This window comes from Papilio machaon, chromosome 25 (genome assembly GCF_912999745.1).
Source record: "Papilio machaon chromosome 25, ilPapMach1.1, whole genome shotgun sequence".
NCBI classification, from domain to species: domain Eukaryota; kingdom Metazoa; phylum Arthropoda; class Insecta; order Lepidoptera; family Papilionidae; genus Papilio; species Papilio machaon.
The window spans coordinates 3,716,322-3,742,139 of NC_060010.1; the positions used below are offsets into that span (position 1 = coordinate 3,716,322).

At 34.1% G+C, this 25,818-nt stretch overlaps 2 protein-coding genes across 5 annotated transcripts in view; one reads left to right on the top strand and one right to left on the bottom strand.

Annotated features, from left to right (window-relative positions):
- Positions 1-1,452: 1,452 nt before the first annotated feature.
- On the bottom strand, positions 1,453-5,172 carry LOC106711125 (checkpoint protein HUS1). Its single transcript, XM_014503356.2, has 6 exons — positions 5,052-5,172; positions 4,764-4,970; positions 4,318-4,418; positions 3,673-3,783; positions 2,394-2,571; positions 1,453-1,785 (listed from the first exon to the last, which is right to left on the bottom strand). The coding sequence occupies exons 1-6, from the start codon at positions 5,101-5,103 to the stop codon at positions 1,556-1,558; spliced, it is 879 nt and encodes a 292-aa protein (XP_014358842.2). The 5' UTR covers positions 5,104-5,172; the 3' UTR covers positions 1,453-1,555.
- Positions 5,173-6,573: 1,401 nt separating this feature from the next.
- LOC106711121 (myb protein) overlaps positions 6,574-25,818 on the top strand; it is a 49,431-nt gene continuing 30,186 nt past the window's right edge. For 3 of the 4 annotated variants that reach the window (XM_045684096.1, XM_045684093.1, XM_045684094.1), the window contains exons 1-2: positions 6,574-6,790; positions 8,310-8,423. In XM_045684096.1, coding sequence (XP_045540052.1) covers positions 6,735-6,790; positions 8,310-8,423 — 170 coding nt within the window. In that variant the 5' untranslated portion in view covers positions 6,574-6,734. Of the gene's footprint in view, positions 6,791-8,309; positions 8,424-10,064; positions 10,359-25,818 lie in introns of those variants that run through there. The other variant, XM_045684095.1, reaches the window with a different exon arrangement.

Sequence of the window (25,818 nt, forward strand, 5' to 3'; positions counted from 1 at the left end):
TGTACAAATCTGTAACAACTATAGAGGAATAAAGCTCATGTCACACAGTATGAAAGCTTGGGAGAGAGTGGTGGACGGAAGAATAAGAGAGGAGAGTGAGGTAACTCGGAACCAATTTGGGTTTATACCAGGACGGGGGACTACGGATGCCATTTTTGCTATTCGCCAACTTTGCGAGAAATATAGGCGTGTGCATAAAAACCTGCACATGGTGTTTGTAGACCTCGAAAAAGCATACGATAGGGTTCCGAGGAAGGTTTTGTGGTGGGCTTTGAAAGTGAAAGGAGTGCCTGGGAAATACCTGCAGCTTATTCGTGCTATGTATTGTCGAGCCAATACACACATCCAGTCCGCTGTTGGCGATAGTGACAGGTTTGGTGTCTCGGTAGGCCTACACCAGGGTTCGGCTTTAAGTCCGTATCTCTTCCTCCTGGTAATGGATGCGCTAACATTAGACATACAGGAGGAAGCACCCTGGTGTATGCTTTATGCTGATGACATCGTGCTTGTTGGGGAGGATGAATGCGAGGTGCAGAGCAGGTTGGAAAAATGGCGAGATAAATTGGGGAGAGCTGGTCTTAAAATCAGCAGAACCAAAACTGAACATTTGTTCTGCGATTTTGGTGGTCCGACCAGCTTTTCTCCAATCGCTTTAAATGGTGTTGACCTACCAACCTGCTCCGATTTTAAGTACCTCGGTTCACTCGTCCAATACGATGGTGGTGTTGACCGGGATGTGAAAAGCCGAATAAATGCAGGTTGGATGAAATGGCGACAGGTCACCGGTGTGACTTGTGATCCAAGAATGCCACCCAAGCTTAAGGGACAGATCTACAAGTCAATCGTAAGACCTGTCTTATTGTACGGATCTGAATGTTGGGCCACCAAGGTTTCGGATGAAAGAAGATTGCATGTAGCTGAGATGCGTATGCTAAGATGGATGTGTGGTGTGACAAGAAGAGATAAAGTTAAGAATGTGCATATCAGAGGAAGTTTGAAAGTAGCGCCAGTTATCGAGAAATTGAGGAGCAGAAGGTTAGCGTGGTTTGGACATGTTATGCGGAGGGATGATAATCATATAAACAAAAAAGTAATGAGATTGAATGTGGATGGCTATAAAGGTAGAGGAAGACCAAAGAAAGTATGGATGGATTGTGTGAAAGAGGATATGCGTAAGAAGGGGGTAAATTCAGATATGACGGCTGATAGAGATGTATGGAGGAGTAGTACATACTGTGCCGACCCTACATAGGGATAAGGGCAGGTTGATGATGATGATGACTGTAAAGAATGAATTTACACTCATAATCAATTAATCATCACTTAAAAAGTCTTAACACATTCTGAGAGCGTCAGAACAAAAACACAGTTTTGTTTTCAGTCACATAGTTTTTTTTTTTTTTGGAAAAGTATAAAAATATGACCAAGTTTGTTAAAATATAATTTATTGGTTTTTGTTCCGACGCTCCTTATTTAGTATGAGAAATCAACAATAAGGGTCTCCCTTAACTATGATTACTACACTAAATATTGCTGTATAAAAAAAAACTAAATATCAATAAACAATCCCAGTGATATAACATTGTAAGTGTACATTCTCGTCTGTCTGTAAACAGAGTGTGACAAGACGTTTATGTACTACATTACATGTGACAAGATTATGTGATATCTGGTCAGCATTTAGGAACATTGACAATTTTTTTGCATCTACCCGACATACACATAGTCTAGACTGATCCTCGTTTATTTGAGTCTCGGTTTCCGAATCTGAATGCTCGATTGGCCCTGAAAAGTTTTATACACTTGTATACATATAGAACACAGATAAATGAGAAGCCTGGAGAATCATTGTCCGGTACCAACGGACAACCTCAAGTGAGAAAATAAAGTAAAAGGGAAACGCGTATAAGCTAGAATATCTTATCCAAGTTTGACTAACATGTAATCTTTTGTACATATTAACAAGTTACTTGTAGAGCTGAACATGAGATTAAGTATATAACTTTAAACTTTCCTGATTTTTATTAAAATACTGTTCGTAAGAAATGGGATTCTTACCATGATTAGGCCGTTTGAGTTCCCAGGTCTAGTCAAACCAGGATCATAGCGCATGCAACTGTGCCAAAACTATCAGGAGTTCAAACAGCCTAATCGTGATAAGAATTCCTTTTCTTATGAACAGTATATTACAGATTAAGTACTTCCATTTCACTTGGATATGGCATTGTTTAAAATTTACAAATTAACACAAGATATAATACACTATTAATAAGCATATGATTAAAATAAAAATAAAAACTTGAATAAATTAAATTCAAGCATTCAGTAATCTAATAAGAATTATCAATTACAAATCTAGATAAAAGCATAGACAGATAGATATATGGACTTACCTTCAAAAGATTCAACTCTCAATCCTTTAAATCTAGTAGATACTTTAGCTGTATCTGTTTTGATCTGTAACGTCAGTCTACCTTCTGCAGACGCTCTGATCACCACATCTGAGGACATCGTTCTCATTCGGTCTATTGTTGTTCGTAATTGTTTTAATGATGGCAGCTCTATTGATATCTGAAAACCACAAGATATCTTATATATATATAAAAGAAAGTCGTGTTAGTTACACTATTTATAACTCAAGATTGGTCGAACTAATTTAGCTGAAAATTGGTGGGCAGGTAGCTTAGAACTAGGAAACGGACATAGGATAATTTTTACCCCGTTTTCTATTTTTTATTTCGCGCGGACGGAGTCGCGGGTTAAAGGTAGTAAAAGAAAGTGGTGTTAGTTACACTATTTATAACTCAAGATCGGTCGAACTGATTTAGCTGAAAATTGATGGGGAGGTAGCTTAGAACTAGGAGACGGACATAGGAATAATAGGATTCTTTTTATCTCGTGTGCATTTTTTTTTATTCCGCGAGGACGGAGTCGCGGGTAAAAGCTAGTTGTATAATAAAATGGGAAAGGTTACTCGGGGCTGGAGTAAATCCTTACGATGGTTATACGTAAAATATCAGCTACTTGTATAGTTATGGAAATGGAGACCTACAACTTACAGTCACACTTAGACATGTTAAGTGGGACTGATTAAGTTACAACTAAACAATTCTCTGTATATGTCTGGTGATTAGAACAGAGTTTCATATTGGGCTTATTGCTCATTAGGCTGATCTAAATTGGGGAAATATCTAGTTAGAGTGGTAGAGCCCACAACAACTTGATATACAAACCACTTACAAAAACAGATGTTAAGTAGAAAAACTAATTCTGGTCATCTTCAATTACCATTTTTTTATCCTAATAAGGTAAGATAATTTATTGGAAAAGATATGTATAGAAAAAGAAAAAGTCCTTATTTCTGTTTATCTTATCTACCCATTAAAAATTAAAATCAATAACTCATGAAAAGTATAATATTCCTTTATCTTACTGATATTATAAATGCGAATGTTTAGATGGATGGATGGATGTTTGTTTGAAGGTATCTCCACAATGGTTTAACAGATCTTGATGAAATTTGGCACAGATTTAGAACATAGTCTGGAACAACACATAGGCTACTTATGTTTTTTTTTAATCCCGCGCACGGAGTCGCAGGCAAAATCTAGTATAGAATAAACAGCTCACTTGCCACATATTTCCATTAAAAAAAACATACATTCTACTTACATCAGGCTTTGGTACTTGTGGTTCATGGAAATCAGACCAACATTTCCTTGGTATAACAATGGCTGGTATATCATGGGTTACCTGTCTTGTTTGTTGTGATGTTGACGAGGCCTGTTATAAATAGAAATATTTGATTTCTGGATGCAATAGTACATTATATAAATAGTTTTTACTATGTAAATAAAAGGGCATAGGTGGCTCAGGGGTTAAGCACTTGACTGCGATCTGCAGGTCCTGGGTTTGAATCCCGCCATGTACCAATGTGTTTTTTGATTTACATATGTACATTTACATGAAGTTCTTATGGTAAAGGAAAACATTGTGATGCAACCTGCACGTATCTGAGAAGAAATTTTGATGATACATGTGAAGTCAACCAACCCGCACTGGGCCAGCATGGTTGACTATGGCCTAGTCACCCCTTATTTAGGGTAGACTCTGAGCCCCTCGGTGGGGATGTAGTTGTCTAGTCCCGACAGAAGCTCCATAAGTGAGAAATTCAAGTTAAAAAGAAACCTCTATAAGCAAGAAAAATATCACAGCCCCTTTGACTCTCACATATTCAGGTTTGACTGTACTCCAAATAATTAAACACATAATTAAAAATAAAAATTACAATTAAAATAGATAAAAGGAAATAATTACCGATTCAATTTCTAATGTTAAACATGGACATTGTTTCTTTGTTAATTTCATCTTCAATGATTTAGCTGATTTTAGTGTCATTAGAGGTCTTGATAAATTCACTTAAATTATAATAAAAAATATTAGAATTTACAGTAATCAAAATTAAATTTAAATTGTTGCTGTTTTGTTGGAATCAATGAATATATTTGTTTACGTAAATGAAAAGGATGTTTTTTAATTCAAATGTTATTCTTAATTTACATTACCTAGATTATTTCTATCATTCACTATCAAAAACAAAATCATATGTTGCATAAATTAAAAACACTAATTTTCAATTACACGAATTCAAAATTGAAAAGTATCCTCTTATCTTGCGTGAACAGAATCTTACACTGATTTAACAACTGACAGTAATATTCTTAAGATATTTATATTCTTCTCGTATCTTAAATTTAACATACCTGAACTGAATCCTAAGTAGATATCTTTATGTTCATCATCTACCCCTGTTAATTGATATTCAGAAAAAAACATCCTCTGTGGTATTTCACACCAAAGTACAGGTGGGGCAGGACCACTTGAATCATCGTTCACTATAAAATAAATCTTCTCACTTGACAATCTTAACACACACTCTTTTGATAACTTCGAAATTGTAGTCACAATATCTAAAAACAGAACAAGGTAGTTTCACTTCATTACTTCTCAAAAGTAGTATTGCAATAGCATAAAATTTTATTAATAAGGACTTGAAAATTCTCTCATGGGCGCTGAATCGACCATAACAGCACGAAATTTCATTGTATTAACTGTTAATTAAACGTATGTAAACTTCCTGCTTTGCTTTTACTACAATAAAGTGAAGTTAAGATTCGCGGGTAAACTAAAAATAAACTAAAATTGAAACGATATGACAGTTCGACCACAGATTGTAAACAATTTTGCAACCTGAAATACTTCGTGCCCAAATCATAAAGAAAATCCACTTCTTTTAAAATAACTTGGAAATACAATTCGTCTCTAAGTAGAACTGCAACAATATTAATTTACAAAACAAAAGCAAAGGTTCCCAAATGTATGTAAACACATAACTATCAGTACAGCAAGATTTTTATTTTTCTTACCTGTGTCTCTAAAGAAATGCGTTTGCAGTAAAAACTTTATTTCCTTTTCTTTCTTTGAATCTTATAAGATTGATTTTGGAATTGGATTATTAATTTACCTAAATTGTAACATTCTAGACCACTTATAACAACGCCACGTTGCAAAATATTGCTCGCTAGATATGTATAATACATGATATGAATGTCTTTTCCAAGCATAAATACCCTTTTTAACTTTATATTAACTATTAGCATATTAACTAGTAGATATCCATAGTAAAATAATTTGTTGGATAAATAGTATGAAAACTATTGTATAAGATTGTAGCTGCCTACACATTCCATCAGTCAAGTGCCATCGAACTAGGAATTTTAAGTTAAGTTAAGTACCCGTCGACCTTTTCCCGTGCGAACCACCCGAAACATTTTTTGTATCCACATTCCACACTCCTGCCTTCTTTAGTATAAAAATATGTTACTGTTCGAAATAAATAATTCCATTCACGAGAGCAAGCGGAACCACACTCTGGACAACCCTGCGTTTTATTCGTCACGCCTCCCGTATAGAACATATAGGCAGTCTTAATAAAATCATTAGCATATTCTGCTGTGAAATAAGACTGTCTACTTAGCAACCTGGCTCAGCAAGTAAGTGCATACGCAATAGCCAACGGCTAAGCCGGCGTCCGCTAAAACATATAAAGATGCTCATATTTATATGTAAAATTATGTCCTTAACGAAAGAAAATACAAAAAATATTTTTTTTGCTGCAAATGGGAAAATGTAACGAGTTACGGTAACTAAAAGATTTATTTTTTAGGGTCGTCTATGGTATTTCGTAAAAATAATAATTTTACTTTGTTACGAATCAAAATTGTTAAATTAATTAGACAATAAAATCGAACAAGAAACTATTCTGCCTTCCAAGCAGAGTTGTCAATGAATAGCTAAGCATTTACATTTTTTTATTATAAACAGAAATATGAATTTCTTGTTGGAAATCCAAAAAGCAATTTGTTTATTGCAGTGGTAACATTATGTCTATGATTGAAATATTCAACTTCCTTTTAAAGATGGCGCTAGACGTTGCAAACATTCTGATAAGTTTTATTCACTGTTCCTATTTTGTGTCTCTCTCTTACTTATTATGATTAGCGTAAACAAGACTGAAAGAGGAAAAATCTGCTTTTGATTGTAACGAATGTTAACGAATTGTGGTTATTTTACTAAAGATTTTATATATTTTTACGAGGCTATTGTGCAATTAAACGAATATATGATAAGTTATAAGTTTACCTTGGGATATATTTTAAATACTCCCTTATTAAATGCAATTTCCAATGAAAAGAGATCCTATGGAGAACGACAAAAATAATCAGTCAAGGTATGTGTCCGATCAATACTGTTGTCATTATAACCACAAATATTGTTTGCACAATATCTATTTGGAAGTCGCGTCTTTCACATTCACAAGCGCTTCTGTAGATGCGTTTTCTTTATGTTCAATGCTTCATTACAAAATTATAACTACGACTGGTGATGCTGCGCATCAAAATATATTTTCGTCAAATGGGTCACGGAACACCGTTAACCATAACGTTTTTACTTCGAATTCGATCTTTAAATATTTAACGGATTCCTTTTTCAAATGATATTTTGACATGTTGTTTTAGTGTTTAATGAAACGTGTAGTAAATACTGGCATTTATTTTTCTTAACATTGATGCTATTTGTTTCTCTATTGCGTTCAATGTCATAGCCTCTTTTGCGATTATGCAATGATGCAATGATATGCCGTTAATTCGTATCAAGTTGAATATTCTTTTTCATTTCGGTCTGTTATTTTATTTCTTTCATTAAATTAGGTTTACTAGCGATAATGAGTTTTATTTCTTATGCAGTTGGTGTTGAATTTAAACATCTTACAGGTTATTACGTAGCACTTGTTTGTTTACGTCATTGACTATTGTAATTATCATTAATTACTTACTAATATATTAACGAAATACCTTAGTTCTTTATGAACTGAGAAATGTTATTTTATGTTTTTTACCCGAGTGACTTTTATGTATGTTTGTATGTATGTAATTGTGACAGCTTAGAACACAACACATTTAGAACTTAGCAACTGAAATGAACCGATTTGGACGAGTGAAGTTTAATTCGTTTGGTTTTTTCCCCGGCGTGTCATAGGATAAATTTTTACATCGGTACAAAACACATACATAGACGTAAGAACAGTAGACGAGAGACAGTAGACGTAAGAAATAAAATTTTACATTAGTGTAACACGAGTTTGAAACTTCTAACCGTACCATTTTTTTCGACCTTTTCGGCTACATAAGGAAATATTACATCCGACATTAAAGTTTGTTTAGCATAAATTAAAAATTTAAAATGCAGCCAATAGATGGCGCTAATGCATCCATCGGATAGTTTCAGTCGGGTCTTTGGATTAAAAAAAATTAAGTTTACGTTCTTTGTTGTTATTTTTTTTATGACCTGGTAACATAGACCTTTAGGTCATTTTGTTGTTATTACTTCATCCATATAGAATAAATGTAGAGACGTAATGTATAGTGGGTATTTATACTTTACATTTTTTGAACTATCTATGGTTGAATTGAATTCAATGAAAATGACAAATTATGTTTCAGTGATTAATTTATTACTATTATTAATAAATTTAATTTAAAAAACTTTTGTTCTCTGGTTCTGTTGATATTTTTCTCGCTTATCCAGGTTTGACTGTATTTTATTGCAATTTTTTAAGAGATTTGGATTAAAAATAAATATTAGTTTACAGTAGTAGTAATAATAACATACTTTTACTGACTCTATCAACTCTTTTGATTTGACAGGATGTTTTGACTGTCATATATTAAATATTTTGTTTATTCCAGTGTGGAGGAAGACAAAACAAAATCATATCTTCAGTTCCAAAAGGAACGACTAAAAGCATTGCAAGCAAAGCTTTCTACAGAGGCCGAAGAAGATTACGTCATCGTTAAAGAAGAGTAAGTACATATTCAGAAATTGTTTGTAGTTCTCTAAGGGCGTTTCAATTAGTAAAGCACCAGAACAAAAACATATTCTTTTTACCATGGGTTTCGAATTTTGCACGCGGTGACAGTTGTATTGACACAAATCCCTTACTTTGTCTTTGAAAATAACAGAGACTATATGTGTCAACTTTCGAGGCAGTCGACTTCAACAGCAAAATGCATGTTCTGATAAAACATGCGGTTGTTCTACAAGTCTACAACATAACATACAGGATGTTTTCATCGAGAAGTGTTATCTAACATTGGATATGTAGAAAGTATAATTGTTATCTACCTTCCGGGTCATAAAGGTCGTCATCTGATTATGGATGTATATTTAATACGAAACCTTCCGTGGAGTAACAATAATAATATTCGACTATCGAGACTTGTGTACGTAAATGAAAACGCTTTTTCAGTAAATTTAATATTAGATAGGTACATAGCATTGACAGAAAACATTATGTTCAATTTAAAAAAACTGGATTCCATTTTCAAAAAACGTCCTGTAAACCAAAAAACATCTTTGACAAAAATATTGATAAAGCTATTCGTCATTTGAATTAAGGACCAAAGAGTCAAACGTACAATTTTAAAAACATTTGAAGTTTGACAAAAAGTTTGATAGTTTACAGGGAATTTTAGGGTTTCCAATGTTGCCATGTGTAAATATCCTATTTAATTTTTTGTACCGTAGTCAGTTCATAGCATACGTAGCATATACCTTAATGTGGGATAAAATTAACGATTATAAATAAAAACAGCATGATCGTGAACTTATAAAACATGTGGCATATCCTTATCTGAAACCTGGAAATGGTCTTTCCGGTGCATGACGCCTCGCCTGCCCACTGTGCTGATGTGATCACAAGAAATACGTGATTTCTGTTCAATAGTGTAGAAATATAAAAAACGGACATATATATATCTCATGAATTTTGTATCCAGTATACAATATTTAAAGGTTTCCGAATCTCGAACTTATTGCTTGATTTTAAATCGAAAATACAATAGCACTGTTGCATCAACAGTATGGACTCACTGCGCTAGGTAGTGTTTACATTTTGCTATTTGAATGCCAGCACTGATTTTGAGCGCTATTGTCCTACTGTACTGGCATAATGTAAACCAGGTATAATTTTAGAAGGGGAAAGATTTTTATTTTTGTATGTTTGTAACCAATAAACTCAATACCTACTGGACTGACTTCAAAAATTCTTTTACCAGTAGTATACTACAGTATCCCAGAGTAACATAGGGTATAACACTTACTAACTGTCACCCGCGACTCCGGAAATTACTTCAAACAAACAAACATACATCCATCCATTTTCTAAACTTTCGCATATAATATTAGTAAGATAAGTAAGATTGTCATAAAATTAAAATAAATAATATCCATCCGTGCTAAGCCGGGACAGGCCAGTAACATGACAATAGCTTATTTTATTATTTTAAGTAAATAGTAAATTATTTTTTTATTAAAAAAAGCTGTTTTTAATTCATGGTTTGTTAAAAGCGAGAAAAGGAGAGAGAGATAAACATGTCGGTTCCCGCTTCCCGCGTCGCAAGCCGTGCCCCGCCCGCGTTTTTCGTCAGTCAGTCGGGCGTCGCACGCCGTAGCAGTCGTGATTCGTCGCGTCCGCGTAATTCAAATAATAATAATTTGCCGGTAATAATAAATTTATAATGTTTTCACACGTTACTATTGAAAGTGTTATTGTTAAGTAATGTGACGATGATTCGAAGGTCAAATGATAAAAGTGCTTTTAGTAACAACTGATCGTAATAAAGTGTGTAAGAAATGCAATTTCAAAGCAATGAAGAGGACGACTTGCAATATCGGATTTTTGGCGAATCCTTCAATTTCCCTATTGAAAATACATCGAAAGCCAACAAGAGACGGAAGTATGTTTTTTTTTTTTTTTTTTTTAATTGTATCGAAGTAATTTTTAAATTCTATAAGTATAAAGCTAGTAAAAACGACTTCTAAAGTACCGACATTAAACAATTATAAGAGTACCCACAAATAACTTTAAAAACTACATACTTAGTAGTGAAGGGTTTGGAGTTGTTAAAAGATAAGCTCACTTTACAATTCCAAAAAAATAAATTACACATTAGGAATACATAAAAAGGTATAACAAAATACCTAAGAGGTTAGGTAGAAATGTTATAAGTACTTCCTATCTATTTAATACAGTTTCATGTTAGTAGTCTATAAGCATCTACCTAAGAGGCCACAGGGTTGCGTTACAAAGGCTCGTAGCTTGTTTCTCTTTGCAAAAAATTGAAAAAGATCACTAGATGAATGTGAAACACGTGTTTGACTTGTTTAGATGCCAAATGTCACTTGTGTAGATAATTCAAGTGGGGTTTCCACATGAATTATTAGCAGTTTCAGCAGAAACCTTTCTAAAATAACATTACCCTCCTTCTCATTCTTCTTGAAAAAACTACAGCAATATGTTTTAATACACGTGATGGAAACCACGGTAAATACTAAAAAAATCATACCAGGGCCTCGCCAAGGGTCCTGCAGCCCCCCACCCTCACTAGAGATTCGAAAAAGTGATGTATATTACTACAAAATACTAAGATAGTACCTACCATTACACCACATGTTGGTAAGCGTTTCCTTTGGAATAAAAAAAAAAAATACTTGCCCATCCCCCTTGAAGGTCGCTCTTGCAAATCATTATATTTATTTAAATATTTGAAGTTATAATCAAAATCAACATTAAATGACTCTTTAGGTCATGATTAACGCTCAAAGTGCGACAGAAAGACATTTTGACGTTCTTTTTCTTTAAATTTCATCTTTAAAAAAAAATAGGGTATTTAGTTTAATGAATAAATTTCCATAACAGGAAAAGCAGAACGCTGATAGTGACAATAAATATTCCATTCTTCAATTTATTTTTCAAGAGCTGATTAAAATGTTTATATGGCTTACATAGTAACAAACTAAATCGCTAATATTTTCATACTATTTTATTCGAACTAGATTTTTTAGTTTTTTTTTTAAATTATTCATTTTATACACTGACATCTATACCTGGACAGGCTATAAACCGCGCTGTTTTGTGCTTATTTGATATTCGCCATTTTGACACTGTCTGTTCGGTTGATACCGGTGGTGACGATTCGAAGCACTAATAGAGATACAATTAATTGTTAGGAACTTCAACTTTACGAGTTTTCCGAACGATGTAAAAGCTGTCATTGTTGAGCAAAAGCCGATCCATTTATATCGCTGTTTTGTGCTTATTTGATATTCGCCATTTTGACAATGTCTGTTCGGTTGATACCGGTGGTGAGGATTCGAAGCACTAATAGAGATACAATTAATTGTTAGGAACTTCAACTTTACGAGTTTTCCGAACGATGTAAAAGCTGTCATTGTTGAGCAAAAGCCGATCCATTTATATCGCTGTTTTGTGCTTATTTGATATTCGCCATTTTGACAATGTCTGTTCGGTTGATACCGGTGGTGAGGATTCGAAGCACTAATAGAGATACAATTAATTGTTAGGAACTTCAACTTTACGAGTTTTCCGAACGATGTAAAAGCTGTCATTGTTGAGCAAAAGCCGATCCATTTATATCGCTGTTTTGTGCTTATTTGATATTCGCCATTTTGACAATGTCTGTTCGGTTGATACCGGTGGTGAGGATTCGAAGCACTAATAGAGATACAATTAATTGTTAGGAACTTCAACTTTACGAGTTTTCCGAACGATGTAAAAGCTGTCATTGTTGAGCAAAAGCCGATCCATTTATATCGCTGTTTTGTGCTTATTTGATATTCGCCATTTTGACAATGTCTGTTCGGTTGATACCGGTGGTGAGGATTCGAAGCACTAATAGAGATACAATTAATTGTTAGGAACTTCAACTTTACGAGTTTTCCGAACGATGTAAAAGCTGTCATTGTTGAGCAAAAGCCGATCCATTTATATCGCTGTTTTGTGCTTATTTGATATTCGCCATTTTGACAATGTCTGTTCGGTTGATACCGGTGGTGAGGATTCGAAGCACTAATAGAGATACAATTAATTGTTAGGAACTTCAACTTTACGAGTTTTCCGAACGATGTAAAAGCTGTCATTGTTGAGCAAAAGCCGATCCATTTATATCGCTGTTTTGTGCTTATTTGATATTCGCCATTTTGACAATGTCTGTTCGGTTGATACCGGTGGTGAGGATTCGAAGCACTAATAGAGATACAATTAATTGTTAGGAACTTCAACTTTACGAGTTTTCCGAACGATGTAAAAGCTGTCATTGTTGAGCAAAAGCCGATCCATTTATATCGCTGTTTTGTGCTTATTTGATATTCGCCATTTTGACAATGTCTGTTCGGTTGATACCGGTGGTGAGGATTCGAAGCACTAATAGAGATACAATTAATTGTTAGGAACTTCAACTTTACGAGTTTTCCGAACGATGTAAAAGCTGTCATTGTTGAGCAAAAGCCGATCCATTTATATCGCTGTTTTGTGCTTATTTGATATTCGCCATTTTGACAATGTCTGTTCGGTTGATACCGGTGGTGAGGATTCGAAGCACTAATAGAGATACAATTAATTGTTAGGAACTTCAACTTTACGAGTTTTCCGAACGATGTAAAAGCTGTCATTGTTGAGCAAAAGCCGATCCATTTATATCGCTGTTTTGTGCTTATTTGATATTCGCCATTTTGACAATGTCTGTTCGGTTGATACCGGTGGTGAGGATTCGAAGCACTAATAGAGATACAATTAATTGTTAGGAACTTCAACTTTACGAGTTTTCCGAACGATGTAAAAGCTGTCATTGTTGAGCAAAAGCCGATCCATTTATATCGCTGTTTTGTGCTTATTTGATATTCGCCATTTTGACAATGTCTGTTCGGTTGATACCGGTGGTGAGGATTCGAAGCACTAATAGAGATACAATTAATTGTTAGGAACTTCAACTTTACGAGTTTTCCGAACGATGTAAAAGCTGTCATTGTTGAGCAAAAGCCGATCCATTTATATCGCTGTTTTGTGCTTATTTGATATTCGCCATTTTGACAATGTCTGTTCGGTTGATACCGGTGGTGAGGATTCGAAGCACTAATAGAGATACAATTAATTGTTAGGAACTTCAACTTTACGAGTTTTCCGAACGATGTAAAAGCTGTCATTGTTGAGCAAAAGCCGATCCATTTATATCGCTGTTTTGTGCTTATTTGATATTCGCCATTTTGACAATGTCTGTTCGGTTGATACCGGTGGTGAGGATTCGAAGCACTAATAGAGATACAATTAATTGTTAGGAACTTCAACTTTACGAGTTTTCCGAACGATGTAAAAGCTGTCATTGTTGAGCAAAAGCCGATCCATTTATATCGCTGTTTTGTGCTTATTTGATATTCGCCATTTTGACAATGTCTGTTCGGTTGATACCGGTGGTGAGGATTCGAAGCACTAATAGAGATACAATTAATTGTTAGGAACTTCAACTTTACGAGTTTTCCGAACGATGTAAAAGCTGTCATTGTCGAGTAAAAGCCTATCCATTTATATAGATCAGTGATTATATACCTAGGTCTGTATACGCATTCGAAATCTTGGAATACCGGTTAGAAATTAAAATAAATAAAAGAAACATTTATGCACGAAGTTTTTAATTGATCAAAATGGTAAAACAAGACCACATCCTGTCATCTTAATATTACTTTACTTTTTTTTAAATAAAGTTCGTCATTAGTTCATATATGTGTCTACTGAGTGGTTCGAGCCTAGTAAAAACTAAAAATGAAATAAATAAAAAGTAATTTTATCAATTTCATCATTAATAGTTCTTAGGGGGCGTTCATAAAATACGTGAGATGTTTTAGGAGTGGAGGGGGTCGAGTCAAATCTTACCTAATATTACGTTGGAGGGAGGGGGGGGGGTCTCGGCAAATATCACGTAATTTTTTCTGAATGGAATTTCAAAAAAACACCCCACGTAATTTATGAATTAAGTAATTCAAAATATTAGGTAGGTAAAAGACACAACGTATCAACGATAGAAGAGTACCTTATCATTTACAAGTAAATTCTTGGCCTCTGTCAAATAACCTTGAACTCGCAGGATATTGCGTGCTCTCAGAGACCTTGGACCGACTACAAGGTCACACTTAAGTTCCTACATTGTGAACTACCAAATACATTCATCGTTTCGACTCCATCCGCGCGGAATTTAAAATACGTAATGAGTAGCTTATGTCTTTTTTCAGGCTATGTTCTACATCTTTGAAAAATTTATCGAGATCCATGCAACCGTTCTGGATACCTTGAAACAAACATCCATCGAAATATTCGCATTTATAATATTAGTAAGATTTCAAATCAATTTATCTTAGTCCATCGTAAAAAGCCAAATTTAAACTGACATCTATTTTTTTTTTACTTTTTTTTTCATAGTTGGAATAAACTATGTATATTACGAAACAAAATACAAGAGATATTTACTGTGTTTTTGCAGTATCAAAACACATGTATAAAATATATTGCCTACTTTCTCTTACATAAGAAAAAAAAAAACAAAAGAACACCTTAGATCATTTACTGTGTCCCTAAATTTCAATGTGGGCGGACAATAATGTTTGATGAATGAAGTCTAGATCTAAGCGGATGTTACGTAACTTAATGTTAATAATTCTGATGACTAAAGATGTCATAAATCTAATGACAACATTTATATACATATATAACCAGTTTTGTTTTAAATATGTTACATTGAGTGGTGAGTGGTTAGTCGCTTCTTTAACGCCGCGTTTAAACTCTGCTTTGGCGGCTCTCGAGCGAAAAATGCCACACTGCGCGATTAAAAAACGTCGCGTTTTAAAAGAGCTGCCGTATGAATATATACATAGAAAGGCATTAATTTGTTCTATTTCAATGTATTTTTAACGCGCGATAAAAAGTCTTAGGATTACTATCATTACTTCACATGAAGTTGCTAATTTATATCACTCATCATCAAATGACGTCTCTTTAATGATTTCTCATGCTCGGTATTCTATTGTTAAACTCAACACTTAATTATTTTCAATATTTTGTCAGTGGTGTGGTGTAATACCTTACTTGTGTTGAGTACCTAATCAGGAAATCTGTCCGATTGGCAGTTTTTTCGGGTATATTTATTGACTAGCTGTCGCCCGCAACTCCGTCTGCGCGGACTTAAAAAAAAATAGCCTATGTGTTCTTCCAGACTATGATTTACATCTATGCCAAATCTCATCGAGATCCGTTGAGTCGTTCCGGAGATACCTTCAAACAAACATCCATCTATCCATCCATGCAAACATTCGCATTTATAATATTAGTAAGATATGTCCATTTTTAGCCGACTTCAAAAAGAAGGAGGTTATCAATTCGACTGATTTTTTTTTTATTTATACTCGATTTTTCGTGACTTGAAACAACTTGGGCGATTTTATAGTACCTAGTATTTAAGAAGCTGAATCTGATACCTTTTTGTTTGTTCACTAGAGTTTATTATTTTTAATGTACTTGCTGTTTGATTCTTGTTTGTGTTCGCTTTGAAAATTTTCTCACCATTAAAGTGGATAGCCTTTTTGTATTACAATTAGAATGTACATTGACCGGTGCAACCCCTGTGAGGTAAACGACCAGTTGCAAGAGGGTGCCACCCCCGAGCCTTAATTACTTCATGTGCGCCCGGCAGATGGCAGTCAAGGTGCGGACCAGTGATGTGCCTTGTTTATCGATAGCATGTACATTATTTATGGTAATTCTTTTGCATTTGAATTGAATTGCTTATTTAATATATATTTTTTACAATTTACATTAAATGCATAACTAGCTTGTGACTTTACGACGACTTGTGTGAAAATATCACTTAATAATAACAACCTTTACTCAGAAGACTGATGTTTTAATAATTATTTGTTGGCTAAGGCAAGATACCTTTTGTCGATAACGTTAAGAATTTGACCAAATCATTCTAGAATTGCATTCAAAATTATTTCCGTGCAGTTCGCATAACAGATGGTCAACATTTCTACAGAAGTCTTTTGAGTAATATTTTTATGTAATTAATATTTCTATGTAAATTAATCTTACGCGTATGTAATAAATGTCAATAGATAGTTATCATTATGAATTACATATTGTTTTCGACAATTAACTATTCATTTCTAAAAAAAAAAATCGAACAATCGATACTTGTTTTGCACATCACTATTGTCATAGGTTATTCTATGAATACGATCGGTAATTGGGGTGAGCAGGACGCGACTTTCACACGATGCAACTGGCTTGCAAGCTCTAATGTAATGCATTTGACGCTCTTTGAACCTTTTTGCGATGACATGACATTTTGTTGCGACTTTATAGCGGGAAAACTTGTCATATTTTTAATGAACTTCAATTCTATTCCTGCTAGTAACAGTTTAATTAGACTAATTATTATTGTATGACATTTGTTCACGACTTCGTCCGCGCGGAATAAAAAAAACTTAATAAGTGGCCTATGTGTTCTTCCAGGCAGTTCTACCGTGCCCGATTTCATCAATATCCGTTCAGCCGTTCCGGAGATACTTTCAAACAAACATCCATCCATCTAAACTTTCGTATTTATAATATTAAGTATGATTATGGAATTAATGTTATGGTGTAACTCATTAATACAAATTTACATACTTAATGTCGTGAAATCAAACTCTTTCTATGATTTGCATGTCGCTGCTTTTATCATTATTTCCTCTTTATTTCTTTCGAAATATTATAATATTTTGTTCTATAAAGTATTTTTTAAATACCTATGTTGATATCGCGAATAGAACATGGACGTTTATGTTCAAAAGTTATGCTGATTTTGAATTCAAGGAAAATATAGGATAAGGAAATAGACAAGGACGTATGAGCACATATTTACCTCTCTAAAGGTACATAAGTAATATATTTATATTTCAGTACAGATGTTACTCTTATCTTAAACTATTATCTTAAGTGAATCTAGATGGTGTTTATAAATTACAATCCTCGAATTTTGACCTAAGAAAAAAAAATACATAGAAATTAAATATTCCGTTACAAGCCTGCGATATTTTCTACCATCTTTTAGTAATCAAAATACCCGCGTATACGAAAATTGGTCAAGTTTTTTTTAAATATTGCAAAGTGGCAAACGACCAAGGAGCCACCTGTATTCGCCAAATTAGCGTAGTTACCACTACCCATTGAAATCCCCAAATTAAATGAACCTTCCTCTAAAGGAGGAAAGAGCCTACTTTTAAACGACGAAGGACAGGACCCACAGAAAGTGTATATTTCCCTTAAGTTCCTAAGCGTCCCTCCTTCGCCAAATCCACTTACCCTTCCTATTCTTTCTATAAGAAAAGGGTGGCAAGGGTTAGAGGAATAAAATTAGGACTCCGGCACATTTAAGTTTTTCCCATAAGTAGTGTATCCGAGCGTAAGACTGCCGACAACAGCAAATTTTACTGTATCTGAAAGATTTACTTGCAACGATTGCTAAGAAACAGTAACAAGGGTATACGAGTATACTTGCCACGTGGTTCGTCAGCTTGCCTAATATTTTCTTAACAAAAAAACAACATGAATAGACCAGCTGGTTCCGTGTCTGACAAGAAACATTTTTAAGGTACAGGGGGACGAAATATAGGGTGTTATTATATTCCATACGACTTTTGATTCCCCGGTAGACTTGGGTTGGTTGCTTTTGCTATATTAAGATCGATTTTCTATGGTTTTTTTATTGCTTCATAAATAACTAAGATTGGGATTACGTATGTTTCAGTTTATTTGGGTTTTTTAGTTTACGTAGTATACATGGGGTTACAAAATTTTATTTATTGGATTTTTTTTATAAATTTTATGGCATGCATGTAGGTCATGATTAATATTTTGTATGTCGGAATACTTGTAGCCTTGCATTTGAAGAGTGCATTTTTTATTTATCTATATTTAACAAGCGCATTTTTTTGAATTTTAGTTTAATTTTTCTAGAATTTATTTTTATTATTAAACTACGATTAAAGTTAATTTAACATGCAAATGACTAAATGCGTCAGTTGGCTTCAAAGAAATATTATATAGCGAACTTGAAATAAACTCTTAGCAAATCTTATTCTATATATATCTTCTGGATTAGAGTGCTGTGAAAATTTGCTATAAATAATGTACATGTACATGATTCTTCTAAATGTATTCAACTGTTTTGTAAAATATTCACTTTACTTGGAGAATTTTTCATAATTATAAAATTGTTAAAAGAGAGCGTCGGTGGCTCACTTGACTTGCAATCCGCAGGTCCTGGGTACGAATCCTGTACATGTACCAATGTGTTTTTCGAGTTTCGATTTACATATGTACATTTATCCGACGTTCTTACGGTGAAGGAAAACATCGTGATGCAACCTGCACATATCTAAATACATAAATTCAATGATATGTGTGAAGTCGACCAACCCGCACTTGGCCAGCGTGGTTAACTATGGTCTAGTCATCCCTAACTTAGAGTTGGCTCCGAGACCCTCGGTGGGGACGTATAGTGAGCTGATGATAAAAATTTCTAAGACAATAGTAATTAAACTTGTCCAACCTAAAAGAAATGAACGGAAATATAAAAAGAAATCGATTGTAGAATTATAATCGATTATACCAATATAAAAATCGATATTCCAAATTAGATATCGAACACCATATGCCGGTCGGAAGTAATATTTGTAACACAAAAAACCCTCATGTTGTGTAACAAACATTTTCTTTAAGAAATAAAATTATCGTGACATAGGGGCGAAGGATGTTCACATAAGACTTAAGAATACCCGCATAATGATAGCGAAAATGTTAGGCGACAGTTTTTATTCTACATTAAATGCTTGTGGTTTTGCTAAAAAGGCGATAAGAAAGTATAAAAAACATGCTTTACTTATAAGATGTAAAACTTCGCATAATACAAGGGACAATTTGCGTTCATATTATGTAAAAACTATTTACACAACACACATTTTTTTCGCAGACCGAGATTCTAATCGTTCTCATCTCTTTATACTCTATATATTATCAAATCAATTAACATCCTTCTACACGCTTTTTTCTTTAGGAAAACACACTGATCTTTACCTAACTGTATAATTTCACTTACTAGTAAGACGCGGTCAATTTTATATACGAGTAGCAGTTGCGACCCGGCACTGCAAATAACTTTCGGCCTTACGAATTGCGCGGCTTACCGCTAAGTAGAAATATGTCTAAGAATACTGTTGAAGTTAGTTACCCTAGAAGTTATAGCAGAACTAAAACAATTTGATACTTGCATTATAAACGAGCGTGTAATTGTGAACGCATTGTACTGTGTAATTTTATTCTGGTGGAAGGCATCGTTTAATCATATCGCACATAATGGTACGTACTGAAGGGATCGTGGGAATCGGAATTAATTAATTTATAGCACGTAATTATAACATCTGTTTTTGTTGTTCATATAACACCTGATATAATTTTATCGTAACATAGTAACATGTGTGATACAGTTGGGGACGTATATTTCTACGTATTATTTGATGAATTCGATCTTAAGTGGAATGCATTTAAATCTTTGACTACACAGTCGTCATCAGTAAGCATCAAACGACAAATCTTCAACTATAACTATGCAAAGTCAATATTTTTTTTGGAAAATAACACGAATCACCTTCTCATTCATTCATTCAAAATGAGTTCTTTTCATTCATTTCATCATTTGCTTTCATTTGGTTTTGCACGCTTAGTGACTACTACACATAAAAAAAATCATCAACATTCACTATCAAAACTGTTAAAACCCCGTAGAAGGAAATATCCCATATAACGTAGGCCACTATTAATTATAAATGTAGCCATTAAATGTAAATCATAAAAAAATACAGACGAATTGAAATCGGCTAAAAATAGTTCATATTCTAGTTATCAAATGGTGCGTGAATAAAAATCAAAATAGTGATTGTTATTTATTACATTTACAATTAAAGTAAGGGTATTTATTGCACAGGTATAATACAATAACTCATCACAAATATATTTTATTAAATAAAACCTTACGGTAGTAAACTTAAGGTAGAAATTAGTTTATAGATTTAAACGTAATACAGTCCGTATGTCATTCTGTACCATTCCCACGTTTGAAAGAGGGTTGCATAGCACTACAATAGAGGGTGAGTTCATTGGTGCATGTCTCTCATCTTTTCTGTGTCCGAAATTTGTTTGCGATACCCCAATTGGGATGACGTCATGTTATGTCCTTTCCCATGCCATATTCAACCCCAGTTAGTACCCATTCCGAGCCTTCTATGTGCGCTTGTTCTGTCGATGTTTTATTTGGTTTCAAAGTAAAGGTTTTACAGAGAGAAACAACTTATAAAAGCTGTCGAACGCACCTCCGCCTGCGCGGGATTGAAAAAAACTTAGTGGATTGCGTCCTACCAAACTATGTTCTACGTCTATGCCAAACAGCGTGATCCATTCTGTTTTGGAGATACCTTCTAATAAAGTCCGCTAATCCATACATCCTTACATTCGCATTTATAATAATAGTAAGATGTTTTGTTAAGAAGGACCCATAGAATATAAGATTGAAGTAAAAATGAATGCTCCATATGTGCTTTTTTGTGTAACTTAAGTGTTGACGTAATTTAGCCATTAAAATATTATATGATAACATTCTCTTTTTCTTCTTATAACGAGACCACTGTTTAGAAGAACAGTAAAATACCTGAAAAAATCTTAGTCTACGTTAGTATTTATTTTTAAAACTAAGGAAATGAACGTCCTAGCTTAGGTTTTTGATATCCCTCATGAAGTATTTATCCATTGTTTTGTGTGTCAGATATTTCTTTTTAAAGAACCCCTTTTTTAAATAAACAATACAAGGGGAAGGTGAAACCCTTTGAGTGGAGAAATTCACATTGAATAATTAAGCCTTTCGAAGAGGTTATTCCCCTCTATATAGGTCAATGGGGTTTTAATTGCAGCCAAAGTATACCTAAGGAATATACGAAATAATTTCAGGACAATCACATGACATTATAAAAATCTCTTGAGTAGATAAAATTAATTAATTAAAAAAAAATAAGCCCCAATGATTGTACTCTTACATATATTGAATGCTGTATCCCCTTATCAAAATCGGTCAAGCTATTTAGATAGCGGTTAAAATGAAAATTACATCATCATCATCAGCTCACTATACGTCAGTGGAGGGGGTCGGAGCCTACCTTAGGCTAGGTGTGATTAGGCTATAGTCAACCACGCTGACACAGCGCGGGTTGGTTGACTTGACACATATCTTTGAATTTTTTTTAGATACGAGCAGGTTGCATCACGATATTTTCCTTCATCGTTAGAACGTCAATTAAATGTTCATATATAAATCGAAAAACGCATTGGTACATAACGTGATTCGAACCCTGGACTTGCAGGAACTTACATTTGTGCAGTCAAAGAATTATATTTGCTTCCCGCTTAAGACCGAATGTGTTCCTATGATAACTAAGTATTCGAACGTCAAATGAAATCATTCTGAAATGGAAAGGAAATAATATTTCTCGACAATGCATCAAAAAAGTTTTTATTACTCAGGCAACAACTCGAAAACGTCCTAACAACTAGCTTCCAAAACATTAAAACTAACATAAAATATCGATCGTGGAAAGGGCAGTACAACAATGGTTTAGCTATCCCCAACAGAGCAGCTGTGCGTGGGGCCGCAGATGGCACGCGCTCCCGCCGATTTACACTACAATATAAATCGATATCCACGCGCTATTACGATTAACATTGTTCCTATTCAGCCAGATATTTGATTAAAATGTAACCATTAAGAAAAGAATTAAAAAAAACTAAAAAATAACTACAGAGGTAATATATAAAATATATTCTGCTTTCATGGCTAGGATACTTGCAACTTTGTGAAGATATTTTATTGTAGTCCATCATTTAGGTACTGTGCAAAATTCAAATCAATCTAAAGTTTTGAAGTGGGTAAAGTTCCATTTTCATTGTCTTTAGATACAGGCAAAATCAAAAAAGGCATGTGAAATACAAGAGATGTTATGGAAATAAATTTTTATTTAAATAATCCTGATTTATTTGAAGACAATTTTTATCGGATCACAAATTATCCAAAAAAGAAAAAAACGGGAGAGCTTAACTGTGTCCAACGGCAAATAGAGGTTGTTAGAAAAAAGCAAATATTTCTTTTTCACACAAACATTAAACTTATCTTTCGTATAAAATTCTCGTAAAATACACTTTTTGCAGTTATATCAATTAAAACGCGATAAAACTTATCGCCAATAACTGTTCAGAATCCCGTTTCGGAAGCCGAAAATCCTATTCCTGATAATTGGCAATCGGTGGTGTTGACACGTGGTGATCACATATGGCGGGCGTATCACCTGCCCTTCGTCTCCAGACAAAGGTTTAGGGCTGTCACTACTGAAAATTAGACGAGTTTATAATGAACTTTTTCTATGTAGCTAAAAACTATGGACCTATTTTTTCCTCTAAATTTATTGCGTTAGTAACATTCATATTTCAAATATCTCAAATTCGTTCAATTCGATTCAAAATCGTAACCAATACGGTTTTTAAAACTGATTACTACTTATCTTCCTTGTATCAAAATAATGTGCTTTAAAATTTCAATAAGATCAGTCTACTTAAGTATTTTTTTGTTATTTACTAATATTAAAAGCAATAAATTTTTGGGTACTATTGTTCTGTGTGTGACAACCCTACGTGTTGGTCTGCGATCGAGGCTTGCCGGAACTCGATTGTCGGGGCCACATTCTTCGGGAACGCATTCCCATCACTACACACCGGGCGTTGACTTTAAAATAAACAATACTATTTAATGTTAATTTCTGCATTATTCTTCCTATACAAGTTGTAACAAAAATACTGAGCATTTTTTACGTACATTTAAGAGCTATAGAGTTTTGTTGTCACGTCATGTATTCGACTTCATTGTGAAAGCCAAATGAAATTTCACTAAAATGGGTAGGAAATATACGTCCTCTACTGTATAATTAATTTATGAGTAACTTTATAATATATGAAGCGTAGATATGAATTTGGTATCGTGTGTCTAGAACGATGACCTCATGCAATGCGTGACCACCCGGTGCCTCCCAATGTCCCCAATACACATGCGGCATTACTGTGCCAGTTACACACAAAATGGCACAATATACTTTAGCTATACAACGCTTACTAACTAAATAGAGCTTCTATTCAACTATGAAGATATCATACTACTATTGCAGTAGATTGTTGGAAATTCGACCACTCTAATTAGATTGACTCCAAAATTATTTTAAATATTGAATGATAATACACAAAAAATATTAATTTAACCTCTAAACAATTTTACTAATATATAAAATGCGAATGTGTGGATGTATTGATGTATGTTAGAAGATATCTCCAGAACGGGTGCATGAATTTCGCTCAAATTCGGCATAAATGTAAGAACATGTGCTGGAATAGCACATAGGATACTAATTAAGTTTTTTTATTTATAATCACTCGCGGATGGAGTCGCGGGCGACAGCTAGTAGATAACATACTCCGATAGCTATTGCGTTATTTAGATCTTGCTTTGGCTTGCCATGTTCTTTGCTGAAGATGTTTTGAGCAATAAACTGCAACATAGTATATAGCGCAAAAAAACATTGCCTCCCGCATCGAATCTCACGGCGCCTCACGACGGGGTAATTCTCCTAGCGTCGTTTCGCTTATTATGGTGGCCTTGGTTTTTTTTTATCCTTGAGTCATGTTGTATGAAGTAAAGAAGAGCTAGCTAGCTAGCTATTTAAGTAATTAATAAATCGTGAAATTTTTAGTTTTAGAACCAAAGTAAAAGACACTGATATGAAATAAGATTGGTATTGAATTTAACCGTCACAAGTCAATTAAAATACAACTAAACGACTTAATTTTCTACCGTACACAGATATAAATAAAACGGTTCATTAAATGCTTTCTCTAAGCACCTTTAGGTGCGCGTGCTTGTAATTATCAGCAATAAGGGAGGAAATGAAAAAAAAACGCGGGGTTGAAATGTCAGGCCATGTGCGCGGGAGTCATTGTACGCTAAGACATTAATCTTGAGGGCAAATAACCAGGTGAACACCCTCGGACCTTTGTTATATCTACAAAGAATGCCTTTTTACTTCCCTACAATTCGTGAAAGAAGTTTAGTTTGACCATAGGTTAAAGACTTTAGTAATGATAGATGTGAAACTTATGTTACTTTTGAAAAACGATGTTAATTAAAGACCTTGAAATATCTTGTAATCCACAATATTTGGCACATAATTCTTCAGCTTCAATACATAGTATAAAACAAAGTCGCTTTCGCTGTATGTCCGTATGTATGCTTAGATCTTTAAAACTACGCAACGGATTTTGACGCGGTTTTTTTAATAGATAGAGTGATTCTTAAGGAAGGTTTGTATGTATAATAAATGCATAATATAGTAGAGAAACACTGATAAATTTAAAGGTTTCTAATGTGAACGCTGTGAACGTTGTGTATAAGGACATTCTGTAGTAGGTATATTTTGCATTGCACCCGTGCGAAGCCGGGGCGGGTCGCTAGTTTTAAATAAAATAACAACTGAAGCCCATATCACAGAGGTCGGCAGAGATTTCTATTTGGCGCAGTCTTATTACACTTTTCTTGTCATGTAAGAACTCGTGCATACTTGATTGAATTACCATGCATGATTAAAGGAATGAGTAAATTAAACAAAAAATACATTTTAGAAATACAAGGAAAGACAGATGGTTTTTCCTTGGCTCGTGTTAACATAACACCTTGAGACGTAGCATGAAATATTCGTAAAAGCATGAATGTTTCCACGTTATTACGAAGACACGGAGGTCATTAGGATAGGTAAGGTGGGGCAGGATAAAGGGACATCTGCTTCCCCCTTATGATTACGATCGCAATAGAATAAGTAGCTACATTAGAAACATGCTGTCTCTTTCCATTAATTGAAATAGTCAATTGGTTGAAGATATTTAGTTCTTTGAACATTTTTATAAGAGGCAATAGACAAAATATGTATTTGACATTTGATAATTATTTTCTTAAAGATAATGTTTTGTTTAAACATTTTATAGTTTTATTTATCTCGCTTTCCTTGTGCTATTTCTTTTTCCTAAATATGCAGTGATATTGGAATCATTATCCATTTTTTTTAAGAGGGGAATGAAACCACCTCTGTTCCTCCTACGCATGATGACGGGGCTACGGGTACGCTTTCGTACTCTTCCGCGGCCTCGTCTGCGGAATCATTATCCATGACTTAACT

What these genes read in the sequence shown, in the direction of transcription:
- LOC106711125 (XM_014503356.2), bottom strand. Translation starts at nt 5,103, where the DNA reads ATGAAATTTCGTGCTGTTATGGTCGATTCAGCGCCCATGAGAGAATTT. An exon ending in GCCCATGAGAGAATTTTCAA is followed by an intron (nt 4,971 to 5,051) that starts GTCCTTATTAAT and finishes TTCTGTTTTTAG; the next exon opens with ATATTGTGACTACAATTTCG. An exon ending in TAACATTAGAAATTGAATCG is followed by an intron (nt 3,784 to 4,317) that starts GTAATTATTTCC and finishes TATTTATAACAG; the next exon opens with GCCTCGTCAACATCACAACA.